This window comes from Strix uralensis, chromosome 3, assembly GCF_047716275.1.
Source record: "Strix uralensis isolate ZFMK-TIS-50842 chromosome 3, bStrUra1, whole genome shotgun sequence".
NCBI classification, from domain to species: domain Eukaryota; kingdom Metazoa; phylum Chordata; class Aves; order Strigiformes; family Strigidae; genus Strix; species Strix uralensis.
This window is the reverse complement of record NC_133974.1, coordinates 56017988-56044110: the sequence shown is the minus strand read 5'-3', so window position 1 is coordinate 56044110 and position 26123 is coordinate 56017988. Positions and strand designations below refer to the sequence as shown.

Sequence of the window (26123 nt, the reverse complement as noted above, 5' to 3'; positions counted from 1 at the left end):
AGCTTAGAGGTAGGAAGTTAAGAGGAGGATGGCTGACAGACAGCCCTTTCAGGGTAAGCTGTCATGGATGCATTTGTACTTGTGTACAGGTGGTGTTATACTCAGGTGACTGACAACTCAGGAGCCCAGAAGGACTTAGGATTGTGAAAGAGGTGTTTCAGTGTCTGGTTCCCCTGAAGAAAGCTTGGGTCAGCTTGTTTGCTCATTAGCAAACACCCTATGAATGCATCACCAGTTGTTCTTCTCATTCCCCAGATACATGTCTGCCATTTAGAGAACTGCACGGCAGCTGATGACATCACTCCCCTTTATGTGACATCCCCTAGGAAGGTTATAGCTGATCCCTATAATGGGTAAGTGTCCTCCTTTGAGCACTTGGGTGTCAAAGGTGCTATAAAGCTCCTCTCTAATTTTCTTCACTTCATTAATCATCTAGGTTCCTGTTTCAAACTCTTGCCTTACCAAAACAAAAGTGCAATTGGCAACAAATAACAAACTAAAAACAATTGGAACAAGGGTGACACTATGCAGTGTTGTTTCCTGCATTTTCTTCCCTAGGGTGCTAACAGAGGAAATAAAGTATTTCCAATGCAGAAATTTGTGTTTCAGACATTCAGTGCTTTTATGAATATGAAGCTCTGTGCATTTTAAATGTCCATGCTTAACATTTGAGGTATTATGGAAGAATATATCCAATAATCTGCCAGCCAAATCCCCAGAAGGTAAAAAGTGATTGCTTAATTCTCCCAGGATATATATTAATAGCGCCAAAAGCATTTTCCTACTGTCTGCATAAAGACAGGCACATCTCTGAGCTGTTAAAATATTTGTGAGTCATCTACAGAGTTCTTGCACTGTAGTTATTTGGGTCTATTTTGCTCCACGGCCAGCTATATCTTCTGTCTCCTGGAGGATGGCATATACAGAGCAAACCTTCCACTCTTCCGTGGCACTGCCTCCACAGCTTCACCAGTAGTGAAATACAGTGCTCTGAGAGACTTCATGATCAACTTCCAACCTAAGAGACTTATTTTCTTCAACAAAACAGCACGGGCCTTTGTGTCAGGTTTTCTTGATGGTTCAGAATTTCACACGCTGCGATCACACGTGCCACTTAATGACGTGGAGAGCTTTGTTTATGAGGATAACACGTTTACAGTCACAGATGGCTGGGCAGTTTTCCATGAGGAGGTCTCTCCAGTGGGAAGTTCTAGCTTCAATGAGTATGTTGTGGATTGTAATTTGGAGTATCCAGAGTACTTTGGCTTTGGCAACTTGCTTTTCTATGGGGCATCAACTCAGCCTTTTCCTTTACCAACTCCTCCTTGGCTTGTCACGGCACTATTTGGATTGGACCAAGCTGTGATCAGCTGGAGACCACCTGAACGCACTATTGGAAGCGGTAAGTTCAGTTGTTTCTTCCTGAAAGTTCACTCATTTTTTTTCTAGAGGAATAACTTCCTGGTTTCCCTTTTCCTGATGCTGGCCTTTGGTGACTTCAATAGCCAAACCTGCTGGAAGATGTGAAATTACCTCAGTCTGAAAAATTTAACCCAAGATTTGCCAGTAAAATAGCTAAATTGTTTGGCTAAATTAGTTCAAGTTACCTTGGTAACTCATTTGTCATCTGCAAGGGATTTTAAACAAGGCTGCATCCTAAGTATGGTATAAAGTAGCAGTAATGTTGGTTGATGATATCATACAGCAAAAGCGTGCCAGAGACATAATGACTTTTGATCAGTGACTGTGCCATGGTCTCTATCCTCTGTGCACGTGTCTTTGAACAGCAGAAAATTACCTGGTTGGGGAAAATTTTGGTTCTTCCAACTTCTTTCTTCATGGGGGATTGAACTACTAATCTTGGTTGGTGCTAGAGCCGGGGAGTATAAATTTTTAATTTATCCCTTTCCTAATTCTCCTGATACTGGCATTTTTGAAATGAGTATCCAACATACAGTTTTCTCAAAGAATGCATATTATCTGTTACAGCCATCTACTCTGTAATAATATGATTGTTTGCATCTCACAGGTCTATCTGCTTGGCAGAACTGGACCTATGATGTGAAAGTGTCATCTCAGCATCCATCTGAGGAGGAATGGGTTGTCTCAAACATTAGTGACACTAGGTTTACAATGAAGGAGCTGGCAAGTTTCACGGCATATGAAGTGTCAGTCAGAGCTGTGTCTCCTGCTGGTGAAGGGCCATGGTCAGAGACATTTAGAGGCACAACTTTAGAAGAAGGTGAGAATTGCTTTGTCACCCAGGAGAAATGAAGAACAAGTTATGCATAGAGCTTTCCACCTGGTGAGGCCCAGGCTTTGGGCAAAGACTGTAAAATGAGTGGCACAAAAAGGATTGTCTTGGAAACAATAAAAATACATGATAAGTAAATTTGGTTTTAGTTAAATTAGTAAGATTCTCAAATTACAATAATGGTATTATATGTTATACATTTATTATTATTACTTATATACATTTTTCTAATGCAAATACATTATCAAACACATTATTTGATACACTATCAAATGAACAGGTATGAGAGGTGTTATTCCTTTCCTGTGCTCTGTAAAGCACTTTCTATGATGAAGTGGTCTGAGCAATGCCTTGGGAGTTAATGACAGTTTATGGGAAAGTGCAGGCTAACTAAAAGCTGAAAATCCTTGGTTTGAGCATAGATAATGGGGGAAATGGATGTGTGCACAATGTCTGAGATTTGTAGATCTTTGGAATGTTTTTTGAAACCTAGTTCATCCATAGTAACCTATGTCTGAGGGGAAAATAGCTTTCAACTTAAGGCACTGGAGTGGCTCTTGCGATTAGGGGTGACTTTTACCTGACTTCGGGAAGGCCAGGTCTAAACCCACAGTGTTTTTTAAGCAGCTCTGAATCTCTGAGTTTCTCAAATTATGGTAATGTCATGCCTTTCTTCTTTGTCCAGTATTCCTCAGGGTAGGGGCAGTTTTATCTGTGCTTCTGTAACTTTCCAGAAACAGGAACCCCTGCTATTACAATACAAATATTATACATCAATGTCTTATTCGTGTGCACAACTGCAGTTTTATTTCTTTATCAGCTGAAGAAGAACCATATATGTTGGCAGTGGGAGCTGAAGGGCTCTGGAAGCAGCGGTTGGATAGCTATGGGCCAGGAGAACTGCTCTATCCTCATATAAGAAATATTTCAGGTAAATACTAAACAAACCGCACGCTGCTGCTACAGACTTGTTGGCATTTATTAGCTCTCCATAAATTTCATCAACAGAACTGAAAGACGAGAGTTTTCGTTGCAGCAGTGTAGACTTGAATGCAGTGCAGTGAAGCAGCTTCACTGAGCCAAGCCTTTGTGTCCATCCACTTTCTTCTACCTTATGGATCAAATTAATCCTTAGTGAAACCCTACTGACATCACCACAGTTACTGCAGAGCTAAAATCAACTCTCTGAACTAAATAGTACTGCCTCCAGCATCCCAATACATTCCATACATTTATAATCATCAGGGCTATATATGTACTATATATGTACATTGTGTTCCTATAAGGAAGTATCATGATAACTGAGCCTAACTGTTCATTTGTATTGTTTTTTAAAAAACCTGAAGTTTCTGGCTACTTTTTATTTACATCTTTGTGAAATGCTTAATATCTTCCCTTTTTTCTTCCAAGATCTCGACTGGTATAATGACACTCTTTACTGGATTAATTCCATGGGCAAAGTTCAGACCTGGTCATTGAACAAAAGAGAGGGTATCCCTGAGAATACTTATGTATCTGACATCAGAAATGCAAGGATGTTGGCCTTTGATTGGTTGGGTCAATGCTTGTACTGGGCTGGCAAAGCAAATACGGTAGGTATAGTTGCACTTCTTAAAAGGAAAAAAATCCTGAAGTCAACAAGAAAGACTGTAAAACAGTATTTGAGAAGATAATCCTTAATTCTTGCAACTTGAGATGCATTTGGACCTTTGCTTTTATAGTGTAGAACAAGGAGGCCTTTCTTTCCTTGTGTGATTTTCCAGAGTTATACAAAAGTTTGGAGTAGAATATTCGCTAATATTGACTAATGCAGGATACTGAATTCCAGGTGCAAAACAGGCAAATCAAACATGCTATCAACAGTTTTGTTGGATTCAACATTGTAAAAATAAGTGAAGATAGTGAAAATGGAGGCTGCCAAGTTGATCTCAGCTACAAAGTAAATGGACTTTATTTTAATCAAATTTGACACGATTTGTTTACACAGTGATTTTCAAGATTGGCCTCTGTACTGTGATATTTTGCAGATGACTGCAGATAAAAAAATAATTACCACTGCACTTTGTATACTCTCATATCAGGAACATTGACATGTGAATTATTTAAAAGGTATCTGACTTCAAAATTGCAGTGCTAATTTATGCAGTGCTGTCAAATTATGCCTTTCATTTCTTGTAAGTGCAAAGTCAGAAGCTGTTTTAAAAACTGGAGCTAGGAGGCCAGATTTCACACTGCCTTGCACCCTCATTTACACTTGTGAATAGTGAATATAAAATGGGTGAGAAACTCTGTCAGACAGAAGGCTGCCAAAACTGGGAAAGCCAAGGGGAAGAGATATTTCAGCTTTTTCTTTTGTTACTTTCTAGAAAACCTTAACTAATAATTTTGCCTTATTCTTCATCCTTATACTCTGAACGCAAAAGGTTTAGGCTTTAAAAGTGTAAGGCTTCCATAATCATCTGATAAATGGCTGTAGAAAAGTCACTTAGGTATACTCAATTGATCATGGCTGATGATTTAGGTGTGATGCTAAAAGCAATTATTTTGTCCCTAGATCTACAGAAAATCACTGCTGGGAGGCCATATGGATGTTGTGGCTCATGTTGTGTTCCTAGTGAAGGATCTAGTAGTGGATTCAGTAAATGGCTATTTGTACTGGGCCACAATGTATTCAGTGGAGAGTGCAAGACTGAATGGAGAGGAGTATCTTATGTTACAAGAACAACTACAGTTTTCTGGTAAACAGGTGAACGATTTTTTTTTTTTTTTTGGGGGGGGGGGGGGGGGGGAGGGGAATGTTTTAGAGGTCTGATCCCTTGAATATAGCAGTTTACATAGGTGCCAAAATCAACGTGTTGTGACCAGAAGAATAACACACCTTTCTTGCAATATTGTTCCATCATTCTGAGAACATGGTAAAAATTAAATCACATAATAGCTGCACCAAATCTTTGTCCCATAATCCTAAAGTCAGACCCTTGCAACAAAATATTACATTAAAGATGTTCTTAAAGTTATAATGCTGTTCCTTCCCATATGTTGAAGGTACTTGCTTTTCCTGAATGATTTAAGCCTAATAATAATTTCTGGCTTTCCCATCAAAACATGGAGGCAGAGCTCCATAGCATCCTGCCTCCTTTACAATGTTCCCCAGCTCGCAGGTCCTGTTTTGGGGCCAGACACTTGCCAGGGTCACTGGAGTTGCACTTCAGGCTGCGGAGGTGCTGCTGCAGAGACAGGCTTTGCCTGTGCTGATGGGAGAGGGGGCCAGCAGCTGGTGCTGTACTTGCAGTCAGCAGAGCTGGCCCCTGCTGCACAGCCTGGCACAACTTGTTGCTGCTGCTGTTGCTACTGCTGCAGAGCTGGTGAGGGTGTCAGGTCTGCCACTGACAGTCCCCATCCTGCCTGATCCTGTCCCTCGTGTGGTAGCAGGAACAGTGAGTCCTGTGCTTTGGGGATCTTTGAAGCTCTCCATCCCCAACTCGCCCCTTCCCTTCCCTTCCCCATCTTCTCTTTCTCCCTTGCCTGAGTCATACACAGGCCTGGCCCTAGCTTGGCCCCTCTTCCTTTGCTCCAGGCTGCTGGGGAGCTCCAGAAGGCTGAGAAGAGGTTGCTGCAGAGCTGAGCAGCTCCTCAGGGAGAAGGGAAGGGGGGCTTCTTGCAAGAGTGAGTAAAGATAGTGGACAGTATAGGGAGAAAAAAGGAATGGGGGGGGTGGTGTTTTAGCTGTATTAGGGTGTATAATGGTTCCCATGCAGCAGTAGGCTGGTAGAGGAGAAATACATTCCCACCTATAGCTCACCAAAGCCCCTGCAATATGTGGGAGCCCATTAACTCCCCTTCCCTACTTGGAGACTTTCTGATGTGCTCTGAGATCCTCACAGACAGCCTCTGTATCTCTGCTGATCTCTCCCATGGCTTTCCTCTCCATTCACGCCTCTATGATGTCCTATCAAGTTTCTTAAGGCCTTGGTTCACTGCTGGCTCCTCATAGATCATTGTTGCCTGCCCCAAACCTATCTTGCCTCTGCTACCATGTGGGATTTGCCATGCCAGGGACTTGTCCTCATTCTTGTTAGGTGGGATTCAGTGTTGCTTATGCAGTGAAGGAACTCTTGTTTTTATTCCATCTGTTGTACAATTTGTGCTCCCATTTTACCTGCAGCCAGGTTCTCTATTAAAGACCCTTTCTAAACTTTAGAGATCTATGTCTCTTGGTTAGCTTTGTATCATTCACCAGAACATTTCAATCTCCTTTCCCAAAGGAAAAGAGGCTGGTGTTTCTCTGATTATGAAAAAACCCAGGCCTGGTTTAGTCTCTGAAAGGCAATTAACATTCAGAAAGGCCAGCTGATCTCACAGGTGTCTTGTTACACTCATGAGGGTTTGGGAAGGAGAGGGAAAGCTGGTTCTGGTGTGTCACCTGCTACACTTGTGAACCTAAATACAGAAGAACCGAAAAACCTTTGTCGTGTAGAGAGGAATGTCTGTACTGCAAAGGGTCACTGTATCTTCCAGTACTAGCCTCACACCTCTCTGAAAGCTGGCTGGTGTGGACTGGCTTCATGGGAAGATACACGCTGTCCAAGCTCAATGGCACTTACACTTATCACATATCTTCTGTGTGATCTGTTGCAAAGGACTGACAATTTGCAGTTTATTCTAAGCGTCGAACGTCACCTTCATTGCTCTTCTCTTTTGATTCACTACCTGTTTCTCTGAATCGCCTCATGCTAACCTCAGATTTCTTGTTCTTGTTTTCAAGAACCTTGGCAGCAATAAGACTGCTTGTCTGCTCCTGTCATTTATTTTTCTGCACCTTTCTCTATGTCAGTGATACCAGCCTTCAACCATCCACTTATTCACACCTCCTACAAACAAACATCTCTCCTGATTCTATGCTGCCCCTAATCTATGCACTGACTTCCTGAATGCAGCCTCCTGCCATGATGCATACAGGAAAAAAGCCAAGTAAAATTGTCTAGATTGAGAAGTGACCTGTTCTAGCTGACAGGTGTTTGTTTATTAAAATAAAACCCAAAATAAACCCATCAGAAAAAAAAGGGCAGTACAACATTTTTTAATGGTGGCATTATCGAGCTAGTCATTATTGTCCCATATAAAGATGCAAATATATGTTTGCATAAGTACTAATATGTATCTTCCTTGCACAGTGGAGTCGTTTATCCTGAAAAGAGTACCTCTTACCTCAATATTAAAACACAGATGTAATAGTTAATTGTTGTTATCCAACAGTTAGAGCATGTTCTCTACATAACTGGTTCTTACTGGTATTTTCTAGCTATTTTTCTAATAAAGAATTGCTGTTCAGCTGGTCAGTACAGGATCTTCAGCAATATATAGCTGTATCTCCTTTTAGCTTGAAATCTGAGTGATAGGAATAGAAGAGACTACTATGGAGACGGCAGTTTTCCTAAATAAATATGAAGGCAGAGCTTTGAAAGTCTAATTCGTTTGGCAGGAATTAGATCCTTTTATGACAATTATTTTATTTTCCAATCAGTTGTTTAGCTTAGCTGGTGCATATTGGCATAGCTTGATTGATTTTGGCAGTGCTACTCTGATTTATTCCAGTTTAGGATCTTGCACAGAATTTCCAAAGCACTTAGTAAGTCATTTACTCTGCACAATATGCTGCAGACAAAAGTAATTTATAGAGAGCAGAAAAGTGCGTTATATGCAGGAAGGGGCAGGACCGTCTAGGTGTGATCTCTTAATATTTTTAGTCAAGGGGTATTTCAAGTAGATAAATTTGATGTTGAGTTACATTGCATGATCACAACTACATATTGTATCCAGAGACTAATACCTCTTAGGTAATGGAAAAAGTTTGTCTATTTTTGAAGCATAACAGAAGGGAGGTGTTAAATTACTGCCTAACTCCTGAAGATGAATAGTACAAATATTTCTTTGCCTTTTATTAATGGGAATACAGGGATCAGGAGAAAGAAGATGAGCACATCTATGGTAATAGCTGCAGAAAAAAAGTAGGGCAAGGAAAGAAGACCTAAACATTTAAAAAAGCAAGGTAGATTCAGGAAGATGTAATTTGATGTTGAACATGGGAGGGAGAATAGGTAAATGGGATAAAATATCACATGGTTGACTAAATATGCACTCAGGCACATATATAGTGTGAGATATTTTTAACAGGAAAACCTACAGGAGCAATCATTCAAACCTTGATTTTCTGACATACAGTGTCAACAGAAATATGTCAAGAATGTGATTACATAAGGACCAACAGACAACTAAGCGATATGGCATTTGCTTTCCTGTCATCATCTTCTGCAGTTTATTAATGAAGAGTTTAAAAAAAAAGAAGGCTGCTCCACTTACATCCATAATGGAAATTTAAGCTTATAAAAGAATAGTTACAACTAGTGTTTGGATGAGAAGTTTGAGAGCTGCTGGAAAACATGTTCAGAGAGGCTCCTAACAACTTGTAAGCTGTGCTAATGACATGACATAGACTGCACTTGATAACATTTAGCAGACTAATTTGTGGAAGCAAATTCTTTGTTATTCACAGAACAGATTATTAGATGTCTGATTTCTATTATTGTTGCATATGGCATTGAATCTGTTGTTTACTGCAAAACCAAGAAAGCTCTATTTTGAATATTAGATCCTATTAAAAATAAACAGAAAATCTTGCACCTAGCTTAAATGAAGATGAAATATTGAAGTAATGAACAGAAAGATTGTTTCATTTCCACCCCAACTCTTTATTTCATAAGAAATGATTTACCAAAATATAAATATTTGAATTTCCCATTTAACCAAATATGTAAATAAAAATTTTGTATGCATTTTCCATAAATAATGCAATACATTAAACATTGTATACATAAAATCAAAGCTAGAAAACAAAGACAAAAGATCTGAAATATTCTTTCAAAAGGTGATTCTGACTTTCAGACTGGATAGCAACCACCTGTTTCAGACAAAGTATGTTAAAATACCAGAGGTGTTCTGGAAATTTTGATAGGTAATTCTGCTAAACACTTGATACACTCTTGCCATCATATGTGAAGTACTCAGATACTCCAGGGATGAACACTGTGACAGGTGTTCATAAAATGCTATCTAGAAAATCATCAGCTGCTATAAATAGGTGGCCACCTAGGACCTGATTATTTTCTAGTGCTACTTCTTTTTGTGTTAGAATAAACATTCATGGTAGTAATGTTATTTTTGCCAATAAGGAGCTACTCATGATGCTGCCTAGACAACAGTTATGCCTGAGGGCTTTTACCTCAGAAGTGAAGGTGTGTTCAAATTGTCATTTGGACCTTTTTCTTCCTTAGGTGGTTGGTTTAACTTTGGATCTCACGTATGGTTTTCTATACTGGCTTGTGCAAGATAGTCTATGCCTAAATCTATACAGAGTTTCTCTTTTCAAAGGAGGGTAAGTAACTGTGTAGCTGAGGTAAAAGAGTCTGTATTTTTTAGTTTTTGTGATACTTTAAAAGCAAATTTTCTTCAGTGCTGGGCACATTAATTACTAATTTAACAATAAACAAAAAGAAGAACTAATGATCACAGCTAGCTAATGGCAAACCACATGTTGAAATGGTTGTTAACATGGTTTTACAGTGGGAGAAACACAGTATGGAAGCCTAACTGAACTGAGGTCATGCTCATCAATTTTTAGACTTAGCTTTGGGAAATAATCATCATTTATTGTCTATTTTATCTTGGCATTTACAACACCTGACAGTTTTCAAGTGCCTAGAGCTGTAACTTGTTCATCTTGCATGGAGCTTAGGACTTGAACTGACACCACCTTCTCACCTGAGCAATCAGTACTCAGCAGGCTTTCCTCTTGATCATCCTGGGCATGAAACAGCTGCATTATTCCTGAAAGACAAAGTTTAAAAAAACAAAACAAAACCAAACCATATTGATGGGTCAGCTTGAATATATACTAAGACATTGAGAAAAATGCTAATTTGTTCTGTAAGTGCCAAGTGTATGATAAGTGGTAGCTCATGAAACTATGGTTTTGCTCCTTTTCATATGGAAAGTGCTTTTTTTTTTTTTTTCCCCCAAGCATCAGATTAAACTTCTTGAATTTAATTGAACAGTATCTGTATTTACATGTGCTCCTAATGTTGTAGGCTGGCTTTGAGTGGAATCAGCTGAATTTTCTGTCTGATTTTAGACTTGCTATGATTAATGGTAAATATTTAAAGAATTAAAATATGTTGATTAGTTTTAGCTAGAACATGCAGCTCCATTGTGAACCAATTGGCCCCCATAAATCATTGTCCCTGGCATGCCAGAATAGAGATATTAGAAGCAATCCATCCTAATGGACCTGATGGTGTGTCAGAGCTTTTCCAAATTTGTTTTGGATAGCATGTGTCTAAGCTGAAAGACATTTCTGAGATGACAAAATGATGCCTTTTACAACATATTTAATATCTTACCCGGAAGATAAATTGGGACCAAAAAAGGCCTGTAAGTTTTGACATCGAAGTAACAAACCAGATTAAATCACCAGTGATCCTGGTGGAGGAAAATATTAATAGAGTTTAATAAATAATGGAAGGTTATCGTGAAAACTAGAGGAGTCAAATTCATCTAGGGACCTGCTCTAATGAAGTAGAATGAATCTCATGCTGTGAAGGAGACTCCACTGTTTCAGTGGAATTGCTGAGAGAAGGTTGGCTGATTTTTCAAAATACTCAATTTTCTACATTGATGCATCAGAATATTAAGACATTTTGTAACTGTTTTCTAATTGAAATCAAGGGAACGAAGGCTTTTTTTTTCAGGTGCTCCTGCAACACTGAAAAGTGTTCCACTTTAGAGAACTTAAAGAAAAATTTTTGAATTATTTTCCTGCCTCCTATGTGATTATTAAGAATTTGAATTATGAGAAACTTATTGATGTGTCAAATATTGAATAAATCTTTTTCTCTCTACACATGCGTTTTCAGTTTGCTAATTTCATATGTGTTTTCACAGTTGTGGTAATGCCATGGTCAAAGAATTTACAGCATGGAGTACTTCAGAGATATCTCAGGGTGCACTGGAATACTACAGTGGTCGTTTGTTCTGGATTAATAGTCTTCAGTTCATTACAACTCAGGAAGTCAATCAGAGCCTTAGCATTCCCTTCTCACAACCAGCAGAGTTTGCAGCCTTTACCCTTGTTCACACATCACTTAAACCTTTGCCAGGTACATTGTTTTTTTTATCTAAACCCCTCAATAAAGGTATTCACTGTCAGCCTCTAATTCTTCATTTTCTAAATTCTTTAGTCATTTGACAAAAGATAAAAACAACAGCAACTTATTAATAAATATATCAGGATATAGCTGAATAATGTAAAATTATAAAAACTGATGGGTATGGCTAAAAAAGAATACATGGTAGTGTTATTCATTGTTTCTATCTAAAAACATCTTACAGGATTTTCCATAGTACTGTAATGTTTTAAGTCAGGTTTGAAAAGTCTACCTATTGCTCATATTCTTTAAATAATTATTATTTCTTCCTCTCTTTATGGGCAGGAAATTTTTCTTTTACACCAAAAGTGATTCCAGATTCAGTACCAGAGTCTTCCATCAGGATTAAAGGAAATTCTTCAAGTTTTCACATCACTTGGAGTCCCTCCACAAATGTGGAATGGGGAACTGTCTTTTACTGCGTGGGATCAAAAGCTCTACAAGTGAGGATACTCATGCAATTCCTCCTTATTATCTATATGTATTACTGCATCTACTTGCTGATGTATCTATTTTTAAACAGAAATACAGTTTCTTCTCCAGCATGTACAAATCGGTCAAGTAACCAAACTAAACTGTAAATATAAAGCAAGCTGTCATGTTTCACCATCACTGAGGCCAGCACAGGATGAACAAGGGCTTAGCAGTAGCTCTGGGCTAACTGCTGGGGTGTGAAGTGCCAGGCGAGGAGCTCCCAGTGCTCAAAGATGTATGAGAAAGCCTTTCACAGTAATGCTGAGATGGAAGTGTCCTCGGAGCTGTCAGTGGGACAGCCTTTGCCTGAATGTGAAATCTAGCCTTCATCCACACTTAATTTTAGCACATTTGGCAAGCTTTCCTTTACAGTCAAAGGGCATCGCTACAGTGCCACAGGAGCTGGTGAAACAACGACCACTCACAGGAAGAGAAGCTCTGTCTTGATTTAGTTGACCAGCTTGGAGAGAGAAATTTTGGAAAATTGAAGGTCTTTCTAAGAGGGAAACAAAATGTTTTGTTTTATTTTATTCTGTTTTATTTCATTTACAGTCTTTGGAGAGTGAACGGTGTCTCCATCCCCATAACCTGACAGTGCCATCCTACAGAGTTGATTGGCTAGAACCATTTGCATTCTTTGATTTTACTGTCACTCCATACACATACTGGGGCAAGGGACCAACAACATCTGTATCCCTTCGAGCTCCTGAAGGAGGTACTAGAATTTTAAATCCCATTCCTCACCCATAATGGGTACTGGAACCTGGTCTATCTCAGCAAGTGAAACCCTGGAGAGGAATGATCAACTTTCAGGGCTAGTCAGCGGTAGGCAGAGTTGCAAGGACATGTTCCTGAGTATCTCTGGCAATTATCTATTGCACACGTAAATACACAAAATTGCAGTAATAGATTTTGGAACAGAAAGTGCACGACAATATATCCACCATGTGCCTAAAACTATGAGCAAGAAAGAGAAACTGAGATCCATTACAATGACTATCAAAGGCTGCATGTAATATCTTAACGACTTATTAAATTTTTAATAAACATTATGAACTTTTACTTCAGTGTTTATTTTTGCTGTCATGCAGGTCAGAGTTAAGTCAGCTAAAATGTAGTGTTGAGTGACTGGAGCTCTGAGAAAGTTTAAGAGCTGTGGTAGATTTTGAAGTGGATAGGAGACAGGATAGAGTACACTCTAGTTGTGAAAATTCTTGCAGCTCCATTGTTACCTGCAGGATTTGGCTAAATAGACATGTCCCAATCTGAGTGCAGGAGTGCATTTGTCTCTGTTTATACATATCTTTTTTTTGCTAAGCAAGTTAAAATCAGATACCTGCACACCAATGACAAACAGAAAGAAATTACCATGAAGTTTTAGATATTCTTCTGTAATTTACACCTCACCAATTGCTATCTGTTTCTGTCAGCACTGAGGTTGTAAAGTTTAGGCTCAAAACTAAAAAAGTTAGTTACAAGGTAGAGTTTGTGTTTTAATAGGAGTACTTTGCTCTGTGTTTTTTATCTTTTTTAAATACAGTTCCTTCAGCCCCCACAAACCCTAGAATATATGTGTTACAAAATAAACTACATGCAAGTGATGAGAAAGTCCTTGTGGAGTTCAGGTGGGGCAGACCTGAAAGGAGCAATGGAGTATTAACACACTTCAAGATTTACTATCAACTATTGAGTCAGAGTGGCACTGCTGACACTTTCATGGAGTGGAATGTGAACCATGTTAAACCCACTCTGATGCTCTTTTCTCTCAGCGATGTGCTTCCCAGCCTCACAGTAAGGTTTCAGGTATGAAAAATTACTGAGCTTATCTCATGCTAGATGGTAGATGTTATCACTGCAGCCTGATGTGTTTGCTAGGAGATGGTATTGAGCCTGGGGCAAGAACTTGTGGTTTCTGCTAGTGGAACTGCTGTTTCACTGACTCACCCTTGGATACCTGGCTTAACCTTTCTACTTATTGTGTTGTTCACTAAATAAGGTGGAAATAATGCTGCAATATTATACAGAAACCTCTAAAGATCTCCTAAAGCCACTGCTAAAATCTGCAAGTTAAACACAGATTTGACTGAGCTGGTGGAGGGGTGACAGGCTATTAAAACAGAGCCACAGATCAAGAGAAGTTCCACTGCTGGAGAAATGAAAGGATTCACATGGCTTCCATAAAAAGAAACTTCCATATTAAAACTTGTCAGGAGGTCATGTTTTCATTGCAATACAAGGTTTGGGACACAGAGAACGTGTGCTTGAAAGACAAGTTAAAAGCACGAGAGCATGTAATAGACCAGGTACTGATGGAGGAGAACACCATCTTGGTTGCAACATCAACCAACAGTAGGAATTGCTCCAGCCTGGGGAAGGAGATAAGACTGTCTGGTGTCCTTTGGACTCTAATTAATAGATGCAGCATGAATTGCCACTCTCTGGGCCACTGCTTAAAATTCTCTTCAAAGCCATGGTCCAACCCTGAATATAGCCTTTGAACTGACCAGCACAGCCTCAGGTCAAACAGACCACATGCATATATTCCTAGCTGAGAGGCCAGCGGATCTGGTTCTGGTTTTGTCATTAACTATGACTCTACAGGCTCTTGAATGCAATCATTTATGCTGCTACTTAACATATATAACAATCTCCTGTCCCACAGGTGCAAGCCTTCACCTCTGTGGGTCCAGGACCTTTGTCTGATATAGCAGAGAGGAATTCATCAGGTATTAGATGCCATCTCATGGTTTATGTGTAATAGCTGGTGAAATCGACAGTACAGGAATTTGGTAACCTGATAAATAGCCTTTGACTCTTTGTGTGAAATTTGTTTCACCCTACAGTAGAAACAACAGAGGAAATAGTTACAGCTTCTAACATGAAATGATTTACACATTTCTTATAATCAGATTAATTTCAGGAATTTCAAGATTTTCCTTAAAACTATGTTAAATTATCTTTTCTAAGCAACCCCAGGATAGTCTGGAACAGCAGGTTTTGATCTGTAGTCTGCATACTGCTAGAGATCATAGAATATTTCTAATTGGGCTGTGAGGGTAACCAGGAGAGTTAGACATCCTCCAGGGATCATAGGCTATTTCTAGTTGGGTTGTTAAAGGTAATTAAGTGAGCAAATCTGTTTTTACTAGGCTTAAATTTGTTAGGTAAACATCCACAATGCCATTGAAAAAAAATCTTAGAAGTTTGCACGTGATGTCAAGAAGGCACCTCATTATTTTATTTATTTGCTGACACAGGACCCAATATAATTTGTGCAGGGCCATAGTTTACTTTTATCTTGCACTTGCTTTACTTCTGAATGACTGCTGTTGTCTAGAATGTTTTTTTGTAAATTCTGCTGTGCTCTTTTCCTTCCAGATCTTTTCCCTGTCCCAACTCTTATAACTGTTTCTGCCAACAAGTTGTTTCTTACTGACATAGACAATAATCATACCATATGGGAACTTTCAGCAAAGACAAATGTAAAGGACATCTGTTATACTGCTAATGATGACAAAGTGTACTATGTGGTAGAAGATTCTCTTTTTCTTCTGAATATACAGACTACTTCAAAGTTTCAGGTATTCCTTTGTTCATTCCCTTGCTTGAGAGAATCTAGGAGAATATGTGGCCATTATTGTAATTATTTGGGGGCTAATTATGTTACTGAAGAAGTCAAACATGCACATTTGAAACTGCAAAAAAGCAGCATGATGAACAAAGCACATTTAATGGCAAAATACAGTGGGAAAAACAGAACTGGAAAGACACAATTTTCTTAATGACTGTCAGTTCGTATGAGATGTAATATGAAAGAGCTTGGCTGGATAATTTTCCTCTCTAGCAGTACAATAAAAATATGTATAATATAATAAAATTTGGACTTCAACTTTTTGTCATCAATAGCTATTAGAATAGACCAGAGTATGCCATTGGTAAAGTTGTCCTATTAAACATGTACGATTTTACTGACATCTGCTTTGTTGATAAGATATTTCAACAGATATTTAATTTAAAATTTTTACTATTAAATACAAGAAATTTATTTTTTGTATCAAATGCAATTTAATTTGATTTCAAGCATATGGAAGCAACATGGAAGCAACAATTGATATTTGTGAGACAATAGTTTTCATTTGTATAAAAAAATTGGAATCTTTGTTCCATGACATCTCTTTATATTTTGACTTGTACTTGCCAAGTATAAATTAGTTTGGAAACATAATTTCATAATGTCCTAGCATCAGGAGGAAAAATTCTGCTTTCAAGCAGTTTTAGTAATGTTTTATTTTTTTCTAAAGTTTTTCAAAGATGTATATCTTCACAATGCCACAGCCATCACAGTTGACTGGATTGCAAGATATCTCTTTGTTGCTCTGAAAACACCATGGAATGAAACTCAAATATTTGTTATTGATCTTGAGCTCAAGATAAAATCTCTAAAAGCTTTGAATATACAGTTGGGTAAAGGTAATTCAACTGTATCATCTCTGTTGTCATATCCTTTCTTAAGGTAAGGCATATATTACTAATAATAGTTTAAAGTGGATTTTAAACACGATTTTCAGGAAATCATCAACTGCTAAGGACAGAAAAGGACTTTTTATAGTATATAAGTTTCTTGTGTAAATCTCAGAAATTTCTGTATGTAGTTCTACTTTTATACTGCTAGTTGATCTTGGACATTTCTCATTTCAAAAACATGTCTGTGTTTGAGTAAAGGTTTTAAATGATACTTAAATATTGACAGGTTCTATTTAAGTGATGCAAATGAAAGTCAGCACCAGAAAACAATTTTTTACAGTAACTGTTCTAACCAGAATAGTCAGTTATTGTGACCTTCTATTCAAAAATGTCCTTTAAACACCTGGAATCACTATACAAGTATGCTGCTGTAGTTACTTTGTTTTAAATATTTGGGAGGTTTGTGACTTACAGGTTGTCACTTAGGACTGCATTTAGGGCAGATTGCTCAGATTGAAGTTTTTCTACTGTAAGCAATGCATTTTATTTCATAGCCGCTTGTACTGGATGGAAGAGCTTGATTATGGCAGCTGCATATTTTATTATGATATTCTGAATAACACCATGCACCACATTTTGGGATATATATCAGTGGAAGAACAGATGAGGAACTACTGCACCTGTAATGTGGCAGAAGCAGAGCTAGGAAGACCTATGAGTATAGATGCATCTGACTCCAATAATCCCCAGCTGCTTTTTATCAGGGGAAGAGATGAAATATGGGCCTCAGATGTGGATGGTTGCCACTGCTGGAGAATTACCAAAATACCAAGTTTTCAAGGTCTGAATGCTCTGTTATGTTTCTAGGTAGTTTGTGATTCTTGCTGTCTCTTACATCAAACAATGTTCATTTCAGCAAAATAGCGTTCATAAAGCACTTTCTTTATAAAATTGATTCATCTATATGCAAGATGGACAAAATGCTTGTGTTCTGTGTACCCTGTTGATACAAACTAAGAAAAAAAGCAGTGTGAGGATATTTACTGATGCACAGTATGTATTCTAGTAAGATGTAAATCAAATGGAGATGCTACGGCCTCAAATGCTACTTGTCAATAGATTTCACTTATAGTATTAACATATTATTTTGCTAGGGTTTTGTATTAGATACACCTATTACAATTTATCTCAATGAAAAGTTAAAATACCATCTTAAGTTATGCCTGAAAGTGACACTACAGACTTCAATATGTGGAGAGGGTACTTTGTGCAGGTAGAGTCTTGTATGACAACTTATCTATGTTGCACTTCTTTTAACGATAACAGTCTTCATTGCTGTTTTCAGCTTGGTTCTGGAGGAGTGCTGGTAAAGCTGTTCTGTTACTGGAGGAGGTATCTTAATTGTTCCTGGGAGATGGCAGAGTACTGTGGTTTTCATCTTGTAAAAATGATGAGTTTCTACAGACAACTCTTGCTCTTGTGTTTTATTTCTGGTGTTTGTTAATTGAATTGCAGTTCTCATAATTATGGATATTAAAAAGCCTTCAAATCTACACTTGTAAACCGAAATAACGAAGTGTCTCAGGTTCATGACACCTATTGGAAAATATCACAAATCTCTTTTCAAGGGGAGGTCTTTGAAGATATGGTATGACCAAGACACTCACCCATATTGATTCACTGTGAATACAAGCACACATCTGCTTTTGTAAAATTGTCTGCTCAGGGTTTATTCTGAAGCTTAACTATACAATGTTTTTCTACAGGTAAGAAAATTGGTAGCTTGACTGTAGATAAGAAATTTATATACTGGAGCACTGAAACAAAGGAATACACTGAGATTTGGCTAGCAAATAAAGAAAGCACAAGACACTTTCTTCAGAAGAGAGCAAATCATGAGTTGAAAATCTTTGCCTACAGCTCAGCAGCGCAATTGTATCCAGGTAGAGGGAATTTTTGTTGTTTTGTAAATGTTACAAATTTATTCCAAAGCATGTATTTGAGTTGCACATCATGCTACGTGTATTAATATAAAGTATGCTTTATGGATCCAGGTATCTTCTAGAGGGAAAAAATTCACTATACACATTTTTTAAAGGATAAATATAAGGACTGGCCTTGTGTTGGATCACATGGAAGGTCATGATGATGAATATTGCTCATGTTTCAAAGGCTCAGGATGTTAACACCAAACCATGCCTAAAGCACACAAAAATATCAAACATGTCCACAATGTGTTATAGCAAGAGGTTGATAATGATCCCTATTATGATACAGATTTCTGGTTTTGTTGACAAGTATGCAAAGCTGAAAAAAAAAGTCTGCCCTTCCAAAGACAAAGAGATAAGAACTTTGCTTATTAAAATAATTTATAAAGAATTACCTGAGAGGCAATTACAGCTTACTTTATAGTAGGCCCAGGCTTCACTTAGAACTCCTAATATTTTAAACAAACCATTGTTGAATGATAATGAAAGAAATGAAAATTAGTTTTAATAGAAAGTTAAGATTCATTGTACCTATAGGGATTATCTCTGTAAATTGGGATGTTTAGAACAGCTATTAGCATGATGAATATATTCAAAATAATTCTTTAACTTCAGTTTTGCATAAAAACCTGACAAATATACAAGAGAATATTTTAACAGGATGGACTTCTTTGTAATAAAAGAATTTCACATTCTTTTGGGCAGCCAGTAGAGTTACTCCTGCCTGCAGCTGCTCTGACCAGTGCCCAGGCTATTCTTACCAGCACTTTGGGCAAGTTTGTTCCCATGAGATCTGTGTGGGCTTGGCATTGGTGCAGGAGCCTGGTTTGGCCCTGATACAGAATGTACCAATCCCTATCCGCAGGGATAGGGTTTCCTGCACAAGACCCAGGCTTAGCTGGTGCAGAAAAGGAAGAACCAAATTTCAGTCCAAAGAGATTATTTCCACTCAGAGATCCCCACGGAGCTCTTCTTATTTTCACTGACTGCTGCAAATATATTTGGAGGAATACACACCCTTGGCATTTGTGGGGGGAAGGGTGATGCACAGGATTATGCACACAAGTTTAAGGTAAAAGTAAATGAACATTCTAAAATAAGAAAAAAATATTTTATTCTCCTCAGTACTGAAAGGAAATGGTGTCTATGTGAAAAACTGATGTTTGCAAAGACCAGTTGGGTTGACTGACATGCTTTTTATTGCTTTAGTGATGTGAACAAGGAGTACTGCTAGAGTTTCCTTTCTTTCTAACCTATTTAATTGCCATCCAGAGATGTGATGTCAGTTGATCATTTCACACATCAGAAGTACTCAGTGAAAATTACTGTCCTGTCACAGATTCTGTGAGAGAATGATTTCTCTTCAGGGTTATGAGGAAGGGGACTGAATATGTAGTGAAGGATTTTCTTGTCAGAGTAAACACGTTTCTATGGAACTGCCTGACAGAAACTTTAACTCTGAAAAGGACTCAATTTTTATTCCATCTGGGACTTTTCCCATAGGAGTTTTACTACTCTAGGTAGCTATAAAATTGACAAAGATTCAACCTTATGTTTATTTCTGTTGAACAGACTTTTTTATTCTCCTTCCCTTATATGCATGAATATGACTTTGGTAGGAGTGACGAAGTTGCTCATTTAGGGAGAAAGGATCTCAACAATGAGGTCAGTTGTTCTGGACCAAAGCCAAACATTTGTCCTTGTACAATATTCCCCATGCATGTGCCTTAATCTTTTCCTTCTTGGCAGCAAGTCCATTTAATGTATTTTTAATTTCTTTTTAAAAGTACATCAAGTGATGAGGACTTTCCTTTTGTTACTCTTTGTTTACTGTCAGAGAGTAGTTTTCTACTGTTTTTTCCCTATAGACTCCCTATAGAAAGCTATTCTCTATTCTGCACATCTCTTTCCTGTGACAAGCAAGTTTGGACTCATCAGTGTGTACTGCATGATAACACAGCCACCAAGATTTGGATTTCCGAGGTATTTAGGTACTAAATACCTTAAAGAAGAACCTAAATTCTTTAGTAAATCTGTACCTTTAGTAAACCTGTGTCTTATCGAAGATAAATGAGACTTTACTTTGATGACCATTATTTTTGTGTCCATGAAAGTAATCAAATAAAGTACATTCAGGTGGAAATTTTTTCTATTTCTGTTTGTGAAAACAGAGAATATACCTTGTGGTTATGCTTTCTCATAGGAATGGTGGTAGAATCCCTTGCAAGTTTGAATTGGTCAGCAGTAATTCATTTGTTTAAATTTTTTGGTGTCTTTCCTAGATAAAAGATGCCTGATTCTATTGCCAGACAGCGAGAAACCTACTATCCTTGATACGACGAATACCAGTTTTACGTTAAGCTTGCCATCTGTCACACCACAGCAGCTATGCCCCGGCATATTGCAGCCTACGCCAACATATCTGGTATTTCTCAGACAAATGACTAACAACCACAGGAACTCAAGCTACTGTTTGTCTGATCTACAACAAAAAACATTGGTATGGCTATTTTTGAACAAAAATGCACATGATATCATATATAAACAGAGAATGTGATATCACTTCCAGTTATTTTATAAACCATTCTGTAACTTTCTATCAGGGAGTTTTTCCACTTCTACATCCCCAACAGTAATTCCCCCTTCTGTTTGGTATTTATTAAGTGGTAAATTCCTTAGGTTTCCTTTGTACAAGTACTCCTCAACTTTTTAATATGTCTTTGCTAAAATCCTTTTGAAACGGGTCTTCACTTTCTACTTGTAAAAAGAACAGTTGTGGTTGATATTAATCTGTTTAAATAACTTCTGAGTCTGTCCAGCAACCATATGGCTTGCCTTGATGTGTTTCGAGGCAGTTGTACTTGCCTTCGTAATTTCTTCTTCTGTTACCTTTTTTTGACTTTGCCATTTCCTATTTAAGTATCATCCACTGAACAATGTGGTATTGTAGCCATGCTAATTACACCTCAGCTTGTTTTTTGCTATGTGTTTTCTGTAGTGACCTATTACCAAACTATCATTTTAACATTCTTTCTGAAACACTAAAGTGTATTAGAATACAAAAGCACTACTGTATTACTTTTTAACACTCATTTCATTGACAGATGATTGTTGTGACATATGACTCTCTTTTCTAAGAATACATGTTTATTATCTGATTTTGATTTACAGGAATTTCAGGGTTCTATAGCCATCATAGACAACCTACAGCCATTTTCAAGCTATGCCATAAAAATTGCGGTGAAAAACTACTATTCAGATAAGGAAGTGATGCCTATGAGAAAAGAGACAATAGGCACAACTCTGTATGGAGGTTTGTTTCACATTTTATTCTGATTTTGAACAGAATTCTCATCTCAGTTAAAGTGTATGTAAGTTTGGGCAAATCAGAAAGCAGAGAAATTTTCTGCTTAAAATGTAACTTGTGTAGATCTTCACAAGGTTTTGGCAACCAGACTTGATGAATCTGTAAGACTTGTATATATTCATAAGACTTGTATATATTCTTTAATACTTTTGCTCACTTGCTTCCTGAGAAAAGATAAACTATGGTTAAAAATGGCTAAACAGTTACAGTTTCTGCCTTGGGTCACATTTTTAATAAGGTGTATTTGAATGTATATGTGGTTACATATGTTTAAATATGTGTGTTATATATTCATTCAGCATTAAGATTTTTCCCCTTAGCTTGACATTATTCTCATAATTACTGTTTTTTAGGGTAATGCAAACTTGATTTATTGTAAACCAGGCTGAAAAGACAACACTCTGTTTTTACTTCTTTTGGCCTGAATGCAGATAGCACATTTTCAGTTGGTTTCAAGCATTTTGATATGCCCTTCTTAGTCCCTTTCACACTAGAAGATGAAAACCAAGAGTAGTGCTTTGAACTTGAATGTTCACTGTGTCATTTAGGGCAGAGAGTGGACTGGTTAGGGATTACCTAAAAATAAATAAATACATCAGTAAACTTATCTAACTAGGGCAGAAGGAAGCTAAGAAACTTCAGTGGGAGTGAATGGGTGAGAGAGGTATGAGTGAAGGCAAGAGGCCAAGGTATGATGGCAAGTGTGGTGGGTTGACCCTGGCTGGATGCCAGGTGCCCACCAAAGCTGTTCTACCACTCGCTTCCTCAGCTGGACAGGGGAGAGAAAATATAATGAAAGGCTCATGGGTTGAGTTAAGGACAGGGAGAACATTCACCAATTACTGTCACAGGTAAAACAGACTCAACTTGGGGAAAAATTAGTTTAATTTATTACCAATCAAATCAGAATGAGATAATAAGAAGTAAAAAATAAATCTTAAAAACATCTTCCCGCCACCCCTATCTTCTTTCCGGGCTCAACTTTACTCCCGATTTCTCTACTTCCTCCCCCTGAGTGGTGCAGGGGATGGCGAATGGGGGTTGCGGTCAGTTCATCACACATCGTCTCTGCTGCTCCTTCCTCCTCAGGGGGAGGACTCCTCACACTCTTCCCCTGCTCCAGCGTGGGGTCCCTCCCACAGGCGACAGTCTGCATGAACTTCTCCAACATGAGTCCTTCTCACAGGCTGCAGTTCTTCACGAACTGCTCCAGCGTGGGTGCCTCCCATGGGGTGCAGTCCTTCAGGAACAGTCTCCTCCAGCGTGGGTCCCCCACAGGGTCACGAGTCCTGCCAGCAAACCTGCTCCAGCGTGGGCTCCTCTCTCCACGGGTCCACAGGTCCTGTCAGGAGCCTGCTCCAGCGTGGGCTTCCCACAGGGTCACAGCCTCCTTCAGTCACACCCACCTGCTCCAGCGTGGGGTCCTCCCCGGGCTGCAGGTGGAGATCTGCTCCACCACTAACCTCCATGGGCTGCAGGGGCACAGCCTGCCTCACCATGGTCTGCACCACAGGCTGCAGGGGAATCTCTGCTTTGGCTCCTGGAGCACCTTCTCTCCCTCCTTCTTCACTGACCCTGGTGGCTGCAAAGTTGTTTCTCTCACATATTCTCACTTCTCTCTCCTGGCTGCAGTTGTACAGTTTTTTTTCCCCCCTTCTTCAATACGTTATCACAGAGGTGCTACTACTGTCACTGGTGGGCTTGGCCTTGGCCAGCAGCAGGTCCATCTTGGAGCCAGCTGGCATTGGCTCTATCAGACATAGGGGAAGTTTCCAACAGCTTTTCACAGAAGCCATCCCTGTAGCCCCACCCCTACCAAAACCTTGCCACACAAACCCAGTGCAGCAAGACAGCCAAATGTAATTGTGTTTAAGCGGAGCTACCTCTGTACTCTGTGATGAGGTGTGACCTGTTGTTGCAATGGAAGAGAACAGGGACAGGAGCTTGTAGCAGGGTATAAGGGAGCAGGTAGCTTCAGCCTAGAAAAGGATAACAGGAGCACAGCTCACTTTCTGGAAAAACGGGAAGCATTCACAAAATGACAAGCCAAGGCTACATTGGGGGTAAACCTACACATAGTGCTGTCTGTAAGAGACAAGATGCAGCACAAGTAAAAGCTGTATTTTAATTTAAAGGTTTTCTCTTGAGTAAGAAGTTGCTTTTGAAAAAAAAGAGTGAGAAATTAAAAAAAAAGAGAAAAGAAAGCAAGATCAAGAGCATCTAAATTCTACATAGCTTGTTATTCAAACTGGTTCTTTATTATTTGGGAGCTGGGCCTGTACTTCTGTATCATGTCTAGTTTATAAAGCCAGTTTTCACCTCACATAATACATGTGTACTATATTACCTGATGATGTAGCTCAAGAAAACACTTCCTCCACTTCCTGCTTTGGGTACATGATTTTAGAAATTTTCCTTTCTGTTGTTATGCTCCAAAGGACTGTCCGTCTCTTCAGTGCTCTCTTAGAGAACTCAGTCATGTTAAACACACTTATTGATTTAGGGCATATTTTCCAGAACAAGAGATGGGGGACTTCTGTAACAGTTCTGCTGTTGATGTGTAGCCTGTGTTACACTATGAGGGATCTATACTCAGCACACAGATTATCCAGCTGACCATAACAAGTTATGGTTTGCCCGATCACTGGTATATTTCTTACTGTGTCTTCTGCTCTTGCATACATCCTCCACCCTTTACCCTCATAGTTATCCTCTCCACCCTGTTCTGGAGTTTCCACTGCAGAACACAGATCTGATGCTGTCTTAGTTCCCTAACTAAATTGAAACCATCAATGCAGGTTTTGTTTGTGGGTTCAGACGTCTGAGTCCAAAACTACTGACTGCTCATCTTGTTATACTTGATGAAACTTGGAGCATGTCATAGTAAGGAAACTCAACTCTCTGCTGCACTTTAATGCAGACCCAGGTGCTGGCACTGTGAGTGCCAGCATGTCCCCATCTGTCCTTTAAGCCAACATGGTCCAGAAACTTTCCTCAAATGCCACAAGGGCAATTGAGATTCACAGACAGCCCGAGTTCAAGATGTCCTTATTCTTTGAGAATACCTCTAGTCTGAGCTAGATGCCCCCTGTGCTTGGAAATACCTTCATTAGGGCAGGAAGATGCTTCTGCTCATTCCCTGCTTCGCTCTGCCTGTTTACAGCTGCAGGGCAGCTACAGTCCCAGTTTCCCTGAAGAAAAGGATCATCCAAAGATGCATGCTATGCTTTTGCATGTGTTGTCTTGGCTTGCAACCCAACCCAATAGAAGTATCTTGCTCAGCACTTTTTTTTGTTTTGCATGTGTATGTGTTCACATGCACACTTGCATCAGTCTTCATGAGGAGTTGCCTTTGCACTGTTCTTCATATAATTTTCTCATCCTTGGAATGACATTGCTGGACTCACTTGATGAAAACATGGAAAACTATAATGAGAGCTGGCTATTCCCTGTAGCACACATAGCACCCGTTTGCTCTTCTATTGTGTCAGATTTGCTCTGCATCTGTACTCCATTTATTGTGCCTGGTGTCACCAGCCAGTGTCAGCTTGATCCACATAAACTTATCACTTGCAAAGCCATCAGGCACCTGTGATAATACCCAAGTCATCAAGGCAGAATTGTAGCCAAGCCTACATGGAAGCCTGTTTGTGTTTTGCAGGAAAGACCAGGTTGCTGGTACCTAGGGATGCTTGCTGTTGAACTCGCAGTGATGTGGGAATGCTATAGCCCATACCTTCACTAGTTTTCCTGCCTGGCTTTTGTCCTGCAGAGTTGGAGCAGTTCTTCTCTGAGAGAGGGTGAGGGAATGAAACTGAGAGGCACCTGGTCCTTGGGCATTCGGTCACTTAACCCAGATACAGCAGGGCTGGCTGTAGCTGGTATACAGCTGTGCAGTCTGTGCAGCTATGCAGATACTACTGTGACATACAGCTAGGGCACCATAGCAGGAGTCCTAAGGTTTCCCCTTCTCTCTCTTTACCTCTGCTTGGCTTTTGACTGCTTCAGAAGGTGCTGAAGCAACTGGAATTGAATAAGCACAGCCACCACTGTGTTTTTCTTACTTGTCTGAATGTCTCTTTCCCTTACTGATCAGTTGTGCCCAAGGAAATATTTTATCCAGAATAGCTGGCAACAACTATGTGCCAGGGGTCCTGATTTCTTTTCTTCTTCTCTTGGGGATGCACTCTGTGATTTCTTTAAAGTCTCATTCACAGAACAAATAACCCCTCTTTTTGCCACCATTGTTCACAGGACAGCATCACCTGTGAGCTGCCAGTGGCTCCTCTTATGCACAGATCATTCGTTTTTTGTTT

At 39.1% G+C, this 26123-nt stretch overlaps 1 protein-coding gene across 1 annotated transcript in view; it reads left to right on the top strand.

Moving 5' to 3' along the window:
* Positions 1-26123, top strand: part of ROS1 (ROS proto-oncogene 1, receptor tyrosine kinase) — a 77264-nt gene that overhangs the window by 16151 nt on the left and 34990 nt on the right. The window contains exons 12-29 of the mRNA XM_074862355.1: positions 256-353; positions 891-1402; positions 2030-2242; positions 3075-3185; positions 3665-3846; positions 4809-5000; positions 9586-9686; positions 11252-11466; positions 11800-11957; positions 12541-12703; positions 13529-13791; positions 14651-14714; positions 15367-15569; positions 16290-16501; positions 17007-17293; positions 18219-18395; positions 20723-20940; positions 21612-21753. Of these exons, the coding sequence (XP_074718456.1) occupies positions 256-353; positions 891-1402; positions 2030-2242; positions 3075-3185; positions 3665-3846; positions 4809-5000; positions 9586-9686; positions 11252-11466; positions 11800-11957; positions 12541-12703; positions 13529-13791; positions 14651-14714; positions 15367-15569; positions 16290-16501; positions 17007-17293; positions 18219-18395; positions 20723-20940; positions 21612-21753 (3511 nt within the window). The remainder of the gene's footprint in view (positions 1-255; positions 354-890; positions 1403-2029; positions 2243-3074; positions 3186-3664; positions 3847-4808; positions 5001-9585; positions 9687-11251; positions 11467-11799; positions 11958-12540; positions 12704-13528; positions 13792-14650; positions 14715-15366; positions 15570-16289; positions 16502-17006; positions 17294-18218; positions 18396-20722; positions 20941-21611; positions 21754-26123) is intronic.